At 48.6% G+C, this 12500-nt stretch overlaps 1 protein-coding gene across 5 annotated transcripts in view; it reads right to left on the bottom strand.

Annotated features, from left to right (window-relative positions):
• The window catches only part of ralgapa1 (Ral GTPase activating protein catalytic subunit alpha 1), a 74541-nt gene that overhangs the window by 17235 nt on the left and 44806 nt on the right, over window positions 1-12500 (bottom strand). For all 5 annotated transcript variants that reach the window (XM_042709778.1, XM_042709779.1, XM_031580740.2 and 2 more), the window contains 5 exons: window positions 11966-12037; window positions 11690-11813; window positions 11169-11324; window positions 3274-3432; window positions 1757-1884 (listed from right to left, as the gene is read on the bottom strand). In XM_042709778.1, the coding sequence (XP_042565712.1) occupies window positions 1757-1884; window positions 3274-3432; window positions 11169-11324; window positions 11690-11813; window positions 11966-12037 (639 nt within the window). The remainder of the gene's footprint in view (window positions 1-1756; window positions 1885-3273; window positions 3433-11168; window positions 11325-11689; window positions 11814-11965; window positions 12038-12500) is intronic.

The following is a 12500-nucleotide window of genomic DNA, read 5'->3' as shown; positions in this document are numbered from 1 at the left end:
TGCCCCTCTTACACCCCCCACCCCCCCAATCCACCTCTCTCTTTCCCGCTCTCTGTCGCTTCGCTTTGTTTTCGGGCTGTGAGCATCTCGGTCTTTTCAAAAAGAAAAAGGGGCAGCTTTAAAACAGAGGTTACAGGCTAGAGTACTGAGAGAGAGGGGAGAGTGTGTGTGTGTGTGTGTGTGTGTGTGTGTGTGTGTGTGTGTGGGGGGGGGGGGGGGTCGCCTCTTAGTTACATACGAGTGGCCATAATATGACTACTATCACTGGAAATAAATAAATAAACAAATAAATAAATAAACATATAAATACAACAGACTTTTTTTAGGTTGCTGCCTAGTTAAAAATACATAGAAGAGAGAGGAGGAAGGGGGGGGGGGTGATGGGGTGATCAAAATTCCACCAATTATAAAACAGCACACTTTCTTTCCCTCGCACACTATATACATATAGGTGTATGTGTGTGTGAGTGAGTGAGTGGGCAAGTGAGTGAGTGTGTGTATTATTCTTGCCAGACAGACTCTCTACGCGTACCTGACAAACCCAGAGAGTGCAAGCCTTCACATCATTTTGACAGGAGCAAACGTCTAATTACACACCTCCTGTTTGCTCTGTCGCTCTCCGAATTACTGGAGAGAGGAGACGCGGGAGACAGGGGGAGAGGGAGGGAGAGGGAGAGGGAGAGGGAGGGTGGGGAGAGGGAGGGAGAGGGAGAGGGAGAGGGAGAGAGAAGTGTTGGTCAAAGTGGGCAATGAGTGAAGGAGACAGATGAGAAGAAAAAGGGACAAAGACAAAAAAAAAAAAGATAGTCACTGAACTATTTTGAAAGCTATTTCGAGAGCGGTTAGTGGCCGATGGTGTGTGTGTGCGTGCGCCAGTGTGTGTGTGTGTGTGTGTGTGTGTGTGTGTGTGTTTTGCAGGTGATCAGAGCGATTCCATCACCTGCACGCCAGCGATGCACAAGCCCCGCTCTCTTTCATACGGAGCGAAAGAGTGAGACGTCAATAACTATCGAACGGAGAGAGAGAGAGGGAGAGAGAGAGATAACAAGAACGAGAGAGCGACCGAGGGAGCGCGAGAGAGAGAGAGAGTGAAGGAGCGACGCTCAGCATCTTGCACCTCCTGAGCCCAGACCCGAGGAGGAGGTGGCTCATCGATAGCGTGTGGCAGACCTGGACAAACGGGAGGGACGGAGGCCTGGGAGTCATCTCTTACATCATCTCATCTCATCTCACACGTATGGATGGCCAGCATGCATGGCTGCTCACATGTCAACACTCAGATGACATGTTTACGTTACAGAGGGGGCAACTTTGAGTGGCGGAGCATGGTGTTGTGGTTGTACGACAAGGTGGACAAATACACAAATATGACACCGGTACACTGAAGGACACACACACACACACACACACGTGCACACACTTACACCAAACTCTCTAACTATAGTCTTAGTGTCAGCCCACTTGACTTTTTAAGGCTAAATTCGTGAATTTATTTTCATCAATCTACACTCAATACCCCACAATGGCAAGCGGAAACAGGATTTCAAAAATGTGTGCAAAACTGAAATGTCACACTGACATAACGATTCAGACCCTTGCAACATGAAGTGTAAAAAAAAATGGGTCTGAATACTTTCTGAATGCACTGTGTGTGTGTGTGTGTGTGTGTGTGTGTGTGTGTGTGTGTGTGTGTGTGTGTGTGTGTGTGCGTGCGTGCGTGAGTGCGTGCGTGTGTTGCGAGTAGCTGAAAGGATACAAGTTCTGGTAGAGCGGGATGAGGGACTTGAGCGCTCGGCTGGCGTTGATGGCCGTGGCCCTCACTATCGCTGGCAGAATCTTGCTGTCCACTATGGCCCCGTCAAACAGGGGCCCAAAGAATGGCACCTGAGGAAAGAAACAACGGAGATCCATGACAGCTCTTCACACTCAAACACGTTATAAGATCAGAGCAGGTTTGAGGCGGAGTAGAGAGCCCACCCGATGTCCCAGACTGGGCTGAGATGAGGTGCACTATTGAGGGACATTCAAGCTACTGACTTGAGGTGACTGGAGGTGACTCACTTTGTCATAATCACATCAGACTGATGGGAGTCACCGTCACATTACCACATTTGAGTCCAGGCTCTTGAACTGGCTAAACCGTGTGTTTAGAGGGATACGCTTTTACCTCTGACTGGAACATTTGGGACAAAAAAAAAAATATATATAAAAATACAACAACCAATAAATATTAACACACTTAAAAAAACAAACACACAACAGCCCGTGAATGTGAACCATGGCATTTAACTCTGCTGGTTCTCATGATATCACAATGCCCCTTCTGGTGTTTCAACCCTGATCCACAAGGGCAGAAGGGCTGGCGTTTGAGTCCAGAACATTCCTTTTGAGTATTTCTAAATGGATGACAGAGTCCAGCCTCCTCGCCCCAGGGCCTGAGGCATGAAGCGCAGAAAAAAAAAAAAAAAAAAAACAGAAACAAAATCCTGAAACAAAACAGAGGAATACACCCAGCAGCACTGATGCACTGGACGGGGCCGTTTAAATTGACTTTCATAAAAACCAGGCCCTCTCCTCTCTCTCTCTCTCTCTCTCTCCTTATCTGCTCATCTTTCTGCATTTCCTCAGACTCCAGCGACCCAGGACGAAGAGCCGTGGTCTTCAGATCCATCTCCACGCCGGAATTTAATTCTGAGAATGCCGAGAATCGGATTACGCGGGACATAACTGAGCAGGAAGTGAGGCCGAGTGCTCCGACAGGGACATTTGTGTTTATAGAGTCCCCTCCCCTCCCCCGAGCCCCTGACATTTGTGGTTGAGTGCGAAATTAGAGCCTTTCGATCAAAGGGAGGCTGCTCTGATCCGCTCAGGTGAACCACAGGCTCAGCTCAAGGATGTTAATACATGCCAAGGAGACAAGTGATTGATGGCAGTGACCAAGGGATGTCTTAATGACGGCACTCCACATGAATTGTCACAAATCATAAATCATCATTAAAGGAGAGGAGTCTTATCCCATTCCCATTTCAAATTCCTAGTTTTAGCTGATCAGATTCAAACTTGTATGTGGCTAGCAGCTAAAAAAAATGCAAAGTTTAGTGCTGTTTCTTTACGTTGTTATAAAGTAACATATAAGTGGATGTAGCAATGTATATTGTTTGGGATTTGTAGTAGAGACTTGGTTAGACCTTTGTGAGATCATTAAATCTACCCAACACAGGGTCATGTATTTAAGGGCTGTGCAGATGTATGTTCGGTGTGAACGTGCCCCACCTCTGGCTTCTTGATGATCTGGATGCTGTACATGTGGTTCTTCATGGGGTAGATGATGATGAGGACGTCTCCAAACTCGGTGGGGATGATGCCTCTCCGGTAGTCTCGCGAGTGCTCCGACCACACAATATGCACTTCGTCATTACCCAGGTGCCTCAGCTGCAAACACAAGAGGGGGCAGTTAGTCACAGGAAGTGGATGGAATATATCTTCAGAAATCAATCAGACCTCTAAGAGCGATTACAAAAGGCCTCTTCCCCACAATGTGTCTGAGGAATCCACAACCACACCCATCCAAACCAAACCAAACCGACACCAAGAAATTAGCAAGACAAACCCTCACTATATTTTACACATGCCTGAAATAGATTCTATGTGGCAGTCCAGCTCCTCCAGTCAGTATAACAGCATGATTGATTTGGTCTATTAAAGACCCAGGACTTTGAGTCCACGAGTGGAGACATTCTCAAAAACACTTCTGTCTGAGGAATTACTCCATTAAAAGCTTTCCACAATACATCATATTCTCGGTTTGTTACAATTAAAAGACACAGAAAAACAAAACTCCAATGGCCGGAATATGAAGCAAATGAAGAGGCCTGTTGCATGTTTTCCCCTAAATGTGTATCTAGGAACTGTGAGAGCCCAATTTTCATCTGTGTGCCTGCCACTGACCTTGTGAAGTACTTAGAGTGGCAAAGAGAGAGTGAGGGTGTGAGTGTGTGTGTATGAGAGAGAAAGAGAGAGAGAGAGAGAGAGAGAGAGAGAGAGAGGAGGGGGGAAGAGAGAGAGAAGGACAAGGGCAGTGAAAGAGGAGAGAGGAAAAACACAAACGGGGAGGACAAAAAGGAAAGTAAGAAAGAAAGAAAGAAAGAAAGAAAGAAAGAGAGAGAAAGAAAGAGAGAGAGAAAGAAAGAAGAGAAAGGACCCCACAGACAGACAAAAGAGAAGAGTGAAGCAGTGCTGACAAAAGAAGAAAGAGCAAGACAGAGAAAGATTAAGACGAGCGTCAAGAAAGGGAGAAGCAGAGAGATGAGCCCCTGCACAGTTGCCACCCCCAACACACACACACACACACACACACACACGATCTCTCATCCATCTTTTCGGGCGCACTCAATCTTTCCCTCATCTCACTCCATCACTGCTGAGAGGGGCCATCAACACATGGCCCCGGGCCTCAATTCACATATCTGACTTTAGCCAATCACAGCGCCTGTAAGGTGCACATGACCTATGGCCGTCCCCAATAGCCGCCATCCATTACAGTGCCAAAGGGTGTGTTCAAGAGACGCCGCCGCACCTACACTATCCGCTCATACCAAAACACATGCAACCGTGACACAGCACCGCCTCACGATAGCCTTGTGTGCTCCCCACACCACAGCAGCATGGGACCAATGGACAGTCAGTCAACGTGCTACAGAATGACTTAAGTGTTCTTTCATGGTTCGATTGGATTCTGAATGTTGGTTGAATGTGTCCCTTTAAAGAAGTCAGGTTGACTTTCGCGGTTTGTCCGGCACCTATGAGCAGCTCTTCATTTTTTCACCTTCCCCAAAGCAAACAACCTTCAAAGCCCTCTGAGAATAACTCTGTGCTGTGAGAAAGCATGAGAGACCAGAAGTGGATGGACAGCAGACCGGGGGGGGGGGGGGTTGATGGAGGAAGCGAGGGTGTCAGCAGCAGTAAAAGGGGAGGGAGGGGAGAGGGGGGTGGAACTGAAACAAACAGATAAATAAAGCCTAGTGTGGCTCGGTGCGTTGCATCAGGGCTGGGCTGGCGATGGCCGTGCTGACACGCGTTAGTGTCTGGTTAACATGGTTTAGCGGCGCTATCGGGCCCTTCGCTCTCTGGCCGGCTGCCGTCGCGCCGACGCTAATCCAATTCAGGCGCCCGAGTCCAGAGCCCGCCGCAAACACGGGGACAGCTCCAATCCAATTTGGGCACAATATGACCACGCCGCGCACAGCCTAGGTGAAGGGAGGGAGGGAGAGGGGTGTGTGTGTGTGTGTGTGTGTGTGTGTGTGTGTGTGTGTGTGTGTGTAAAAGGGGGAGATTTTAAGTGTATTCCTTTAGGCTAGTGATTGCACAACACCCTTGGGGGTTGAAATACTCCTGTTTGTCACACACACACACACACATAAACATAAATATAAACAAACATAAACACAAACACTCAACTCTTCATTTCTCCCTTCTTGTTACTTATACACAAACATAAACACTCAACTTTTCATTTGTCTCTTCTTCTTTCTTAAGCACAAACACACAATGCACCCAATACTAATCTCTCCTGTCTCACAAACAGTTGAACGTTTCAACCGTGACGATGAGTTCCGGCTCATGAATGACGGCGTAGCTGCCATTGCTCTGCCAGTGGTGGGCAGGGGGAGAGATAGACAGACACAGAGGGGCTTCTGGTGAGCGATGGGATCCCGTCTGATCACATTACCCCCCCCCGTTCCGCTTGATCACTGACGAGGAGCGGCCTGGGCGCTATCCACAGAGAGGACCTGAAGAGTGATGGCGGTTAGGGGAGGCCCATTGTTGCTCTCTCACCTTCGAGGGCTAGGCTAAAGCAAAATGTATGCTACTCCGAGCCCTCTCCGAGCAAACCTCGTACGGGAAGTTAGAAAAATTTGCAGGTGCACGACAGCCTCTCCAAGGTGCTCGGAGAGGGTTCGGAGAGAGCTGTTAAAGTCGGAGAGGCGTTCCCTGTGTTCGGAGAGGCGTTCCCTGTGTCCGACTCCGTGAAATCGGAGTAGCATAAATTTAGCTTATGGCTCTATGTTCAGCTCTAAGGCAGCAGAGATCTGGTTGGATCTGTGATCTAAAGCCCCCTTTTTTTAAACAGGATGGGAGCATCGTTGTTCCGCCGTGAAGGCGGCAGCGGAGGTAGTCACGGATCCGAATCGGCGTCTGTGTAAAAGGGACAGCCGGCCTGACGGAGATGGGGTGTGACTCTCCAGTGTTGTCAGAACACACAAATCTGACGTGAGCGTCGCCATGTTGTTCTTGAGTCAGAACCTGAGCGTTGCCATGTTGTTCTTGAGTCAGAACACCGCAGCCCTGATTAACTGAACACAGGAACACAGAATAACACAGTCAAATGTTCTACAGACTTCCTTGAAGCCTCAACCAGTCTGTACAGCTGCAGTAGTATAGCGCAATGTCACAGAGGCCATGTGGGCAGAGGTGATGCGAGCTCCACGTACGATGAGGCTGTACTAGGCAGAGGCTCTTATGGCTCATCCAGTATGGGGTGTGAATGGACTCTGGAGTGGACCTGGGCCTCATCAGGCCCAGATGCGGTAGATCTCAGAATGCCCTCCAGGAAGCAGGATGAGAGCAACACAAGCCCTCCCACACATTGCTAGTCAGACGCCCAGGCCTCATACATCCAAAAACACCTGTGTGCACCTCAGCACCTACCCTTTCTTTGAACATTACACACACACACACCACACACACACACACACACACACACACAGACACACACAGACACACAGACACACACACACACACACACACACAGACACACACACACAGACACACACACACAGACACACAGACACACACACACAGACACAGACACACACACACACTCATTCCTAATGAGCATTTTCTGGGTGGCATCTCTATCTGATGGAGGGAGGGTGCTGGACTTTTTGTCTGGAGCCCTCCATTAATGAGAAGCGGCAGCAGCTTGCGTACGGGCAGGATGCAGACGGGCCGTATCGCGCTTCTTATTACACCTCTCCTCTCCTCCTCGTAAAAATCACTCACTGATAAACACCAGGGGCTTCATCTCTCTCCCTTCCTCTCTCTCGCTCTCTCTACCTCCCTCCCTCTCTTTCCATTTCTCTCTCTCTCCATCTCCATCTCTCTCTCTACCTCCCTCCCTCCCTCTCAATCTCTCTCTCCCCATCTCTCTCTCTCCCTCCCTCCATCTCTCTCTGTGTCCTTTGCTTCTTTCGCAGAACAATGACTCGGAAATTAAAGCTCACAGCTAACGATCTGTCTGCTTATTACAGGTAATTAGGGCCCGTGTCTGCGAGACACCACAGCGTCCGAGCCTCAAATCACCTCCCAATCTCCCTCCTCCCTCATTCTGACGGCGCAGAGAGAGAGAAAGGCAGAGGAAGAGAGATAACAAAACCATTAAAACAAAGACAAATGAAAGGAGAGAGAGGAATAGAAAGAGGATAAAAGAACAAGGGATGAAGACATGACAACAGTAGGAGGGGGTAATAAATAATGAGAGAGAGAGAGAGAGAGAAAGAGAAAGAATAACTAATGGTTTTTACCTGGGGGGGCAAGGTTGTGGTGGGAGGGGGAGGGGGGGGGTGTATTCTGTGTGATGTGCTGGGGTCTGTAATCTAATTACAAACCCCACCTCAATCCTGAACTTCACTGTGAGGTCAGTCGGCCTTCCGGTCTTACACACACACACACACACACACTTCTCGCCTCTATTCTCCATTCTTCCCTTCTATATTACATTCCCATCAGCGTTCATTTAGAACTGCTCTGGGTGGCTTTGCACCTCATCACCCCTGCCCCCTTTGCTGACAGATTGTGTGTGTGTGTGTGTGTGTGTGTGTGTGTGTGTGTGTGTGTGTGTGTGTGTGTGTGTGTGGGCTGAGACGCAAAATGGGAACAGCACTAATGATGTTCCATCCTTCATTCTGCGCTCCCTCGACCTCCACAGACAAAAAAAAAAAGAGATACAAGAGATGGAGGGAGAAAAAAGAAGAAAAAAAAAAAAAAAAAAGCGATATTGGCACAGCCCCCCAGCCAGGGTGTTTATGGGTAATTTGGGCCGGTTATTAGGTTTAGGTTGAGCGGAGGAAGAGGAAAACATACCAATGCAGACAGAGCACTAGAGACAGACCAGCAGCTCGGAGCTAAGGTGACATGACAAAGAGCGACAGGGAGCGAGAGAGAGAGAACAACTACTGGAGGCTGGAACAGAGAGACGTATGGAGGGAGAGAGAGAGAAAGAGAGAGAGAAAGAGAAAGAGAGGGAGAGAGAGAGAGAGAGAGAGAGAGAAACAGAAAGAGAGAGAGTGTGAGTCAAAGAGAGAAAGAACTCTTTACCTCTAGGGGAAATGAGAGTGAGAGATGTACAACGTAAACAGCGACGGGGAGATAAGAAGGCAATTGGACACACACACACAGACAGATCAGATCCGATCAGACAGCTAGTCAGAGGAGTTGAAACACACCACCAGCCAGCCTCCCATGAGGGAAGATAAAGGAGTGCGATCTTCTCTCTCTCCAAGACAAAACAGGTGCACTGGCAAAGAGGAAGAAAGGCGATACGGCACTGAGACGGTAGGAGAAGGAGACACAGTGGCACACGGGGACTACGGTGGCAAACGGCGCGCCCACCGTCCCCGTCTTTATTCTCCGGCGGTGCTGACGGGGCAGTGAGGAACCGGCACAGAGCGCCGCGGCACAATGGGCTCTCTCGGCATGGAGTACAGCCCGGGATAATGGCCCATAATGGAGGGAGAACACATGGGTCACGCTGCCATTGTGGGCCCACTTCACCCCCACGGAACTATGGGTTTAAAAAAGGTGAGAGAGAGAAAGAGAGAGAAACACACAGATAGAGGTTCCAGAGATAGAGAGAGACAGTGAAAGGGAGATGGATAGAGAGTAAAGAATAACGACAAAGAGGCTGAATGGGAGCAACAGAGAGAGAGAGAGAGAGACAGAGAGAGAGAGAGAGAGAGAGAGAGCGAGAGAGAGAGCGTGAGAGAGAGAGAGTGAGTGAGAGACACAGACAGACCTGGCTACCCAGAGAGGAGAGGCTGTGCTCCTTCTGTAACCAGGGAACAGTAGAGACGGAGCTACACTTCCTGATTTACTGCAACCATAACCAAAGTCTTAGAGACTATTATTTTGACAAAATAACACAAATTTTCCCAGAATTCCAACATCTAAATGATCTGGACAGACTCTCAGTTCTACTGGGAGAGAGGGAGGACTGCTGTAGACTGGCAGCAAAATATGTATCAGCCTGTCATGAGCTCCACAATAACATGAACCCCCTGTCCCAGATAACTAATATTTAATGTTTAATAATTAACAATGAACCTGTTATATGTTTCTATACCACTTTGTTACCACCTATAACTTATTGTTTGTTTTTATTTATTTATTTATGTTTATTGTGCTTGTACATTTTATGTAAACATGCTTTGGCAACGTTGTATTGTATGCAGTCATGCCAATGAAGCCTTTTTTAATTGAATTTGAATTGAATTGAGAGAGAGAGACAGAGAGAGAGAGAGAGAGATGGAGAGAGAGAGAGAGAGAGAGAGAGACACAGAGAGAGAGAGACAGAGAGACAGAGAGACAGAGAGAGAGAGAGAGAGAGAGACAGACAGAGAGAAAGAGAGAGAGAGAGAGTAAGAGAGAGAGACAGGGAGAGAGAGACAGAGGGAGAGACACAAAGAGAGAGAGACACAAAGAGAGAGAGAGAGACAGAGAGAGAAGTCAGAGAGAGAGACAGAGAGAGAGAGACAGAGAGAGAGAGAGAGCGAGAGAGAGACAGAGGGAGAGACACAAAGAGAGAGAGACACAAAGAGAGAGAGAGAGAGAGACAGAGAGAGAAGTCAGAGAGAGAGACAGAGAGAGAGAGAGAGAGAGAGAGAGAGAGAGAGAGAGAGAGAGAGAGTAAATGGTCCAGCTTACTGGACAGTGAGGAGAATGGAGAGTGGCGGTAACAGCGGAACCCCAGGGGCAGCAAACAGAGACAGACACCGAGCGAAGGAGAACGAGAGAGAGAGAGAGAAAGAATGAGAGAAAGAGATACACTGTAACCTATGGAGAGAGCAAGCGAGGGAAGAGGAGAGAAGCCAGAGAGGAGGAGAGGAGAGGAGGAGAGAAGATAGAGAGGAGGAGGAGAGAAGATAGAGAGGAGGAGGAGAGGTGGAGAGAAGCCAGAGAGGAGGAGGAGTGGAGGAGAGAAGATAGAGAGGAGGAGGAGAGAAGATAGAGGAGGAGAGGAGGAGGAGAGGTGGAGAGGAGGAGAGAAGATAGAGAGGAAGAGAGGAGGAGGAGAGGTGGAGAGGTGGAGAGAAGATAGAGAGGAGGAGAGGTGAGCCAACTGCGGTACTCTTGGGCAGAGGAGGAGATCGATGGCAGCTGAAAGGCCTCCGGCTGACCTCTGCATGGGGTCACTGGACAGGGAGGAGGTCGCGGACAGACAGACTCACCCCGAGGACCTGGCCTCTCTGCCCAGAGTGGAGACCCTGCCATGAAGCACTTGGCTTCACTCAGTCTGAGGCACCAAAGGCCCCCTGACCAGCACACACTCACACCTGCACTGTGCTCTGTGTTACAGTGAGGAGCAGGAGCAGGAGCGCCATGTTTAAACTATACCCCCTGCTTCAGGCATCACCCTGCTCTTACACTGGGATTGAGACGGACATCATGTACAGTCGCAGAGATGATTCTCATTAAAAATTGAAAGACGAAATTGCATTTAACCCACCACATCTAAAAATAATGAAAAGCTCTAGCTTTTTGGGCAAAGTACTGCTGGATGTTTATATGATCATATCTGCCTGACTATGAATGCAATTAGTGTTGCAACATGTGTTACTGAACTACTCATTCACTGGTCATTGTTATGCTACTCCTAACCTTGATGGTATCTACCACTCTTAACTATTTCACTTAACAGGTACCTGCCGTCTGATTTCTCAAAACAGGCTAAAAGCCCACGTAAACCTTTTCTCTCTCTCATACACGAATAACACGACTTAGAGTGCATTGTGCTTCTGAGCCAAAGATCACTTCTCATTTTCAAAGTGATCCAATGACACCCACCCTCTTACACACACACACACACACACACACACACACACACAACGCACCTTCTTGGTGAGTGAGTCGTCTGAGTCGGGGGGCATGCGTGTGGACACGTGGAACATGACCTCCACGGTGGAGGTGGCGAAGTAGGGCATGGTCTGACCCGTGCTCCGGTTTCTCTGCAGGCCACCCATGAAGCCACAGTGGCTCGTTAGGTTCACCTGCACAAACACACAAACACACACACACACACACACACACACACACACACACACACACACACACACCTTCATTAAGAGTACACAAGCAGTTCCAGTTACATGCAGTTCCAGTTCAGAACCGCCATAGTAATATAATAATAATAAACTTTATTTATATAGCACCTTTCATGCAAAAGAATGCAGCTCAAAGTGCATTACAGCAAATACATTACGTGCACAAAGAAATTACATGCACAGTGATCCACATAAAAAGTAAGCAGTAATAGTAAGAGCTCTCCATGTATTTAATGCTAGCTGTCAATCGTGTCGTCTGGGTTGGTTTTTAAATGTGCTTTATAAACTGAAGTGAATTGACCGTTCCATACCTCCCAGCCCAGGCCAGACACAAAGTCCTCGTAGGCCTGGCTGCCACTGGTGTTGGACAGGATGGAGTGCTTATCCTCCTGCCCCTCCGCCACGTAGAACACGGCGATCTTGTGCGTCTCACGGCTGAGAGGGGGAGAGGAAGAGAGGAGCGAGGGAGGGCAGAGAGAGACGAGAGAAGGGGAGATTTTCAGAGGGGTAAGAGAACAAGCAAGGAGCCGAGGCGATTTGGACTCCTGAGCATGATGCTGAACATGGAGAGGCAGTGGAGCTCCTACCACTGTCTGGAGTCCAGGTTCTTCAGCTCTCTCAACAGCTTCTCGTTCTTCTTCAGCAGGTGGAAGCTACTCCTGTGGGACAGAAAGCGTGTCAGAAAAAAACAAACACAGACACAAATGCAATCAATACACACTGACAGAAAAAAACAAAAAAAAAACAAAAGCAAACATTTAGCAGATGTTGTCACCTAAAGCAAAGTCCAGTACAAGTAGGGCCTACAATTTATTATTCTGATCACCGTAGAACAATCCAACCCCTGGTTATTAACACCTGCACTAAAGGAATACAAAACAACATGGCACTGAGAAGATTCTTTCAGTGTGTTGTTGACAAGACCCTGCAACAAGGCCCCTCACACCCGTCTCCAGTCTGAGTCTGGGCTCAGGGGATGCAAGGCCTGTTGGGCCCCCCACACCCCCACACCCATCCCCATCCCCATCCCCCTCCAGGCTCATTGAAAGTCCTGCACCTTAATTGGCCAGCTCTTTGTTTTTGTCACACAGGATTCCGAGAAAATCAGACCTCGCCACGGGA

This window comes from Clupea harengus, chromosome 14, assembly GCF_900700415.2.
Source record: "Clupea harengus chromosome 14, Ch_v2.0.2, whole genome shotgun sequence".
Classification (NCBI taxonomy): Eukaryota; Metazoa; Chordata; class Actinopteri; order Clupeiformes; family Clupeidae; genus Clupea; species Clupea harengus.
Note: the sequence above shows the minus strand (reverse complement) of the source record. Positions and strands in the feature narration are given on the sequence as shown.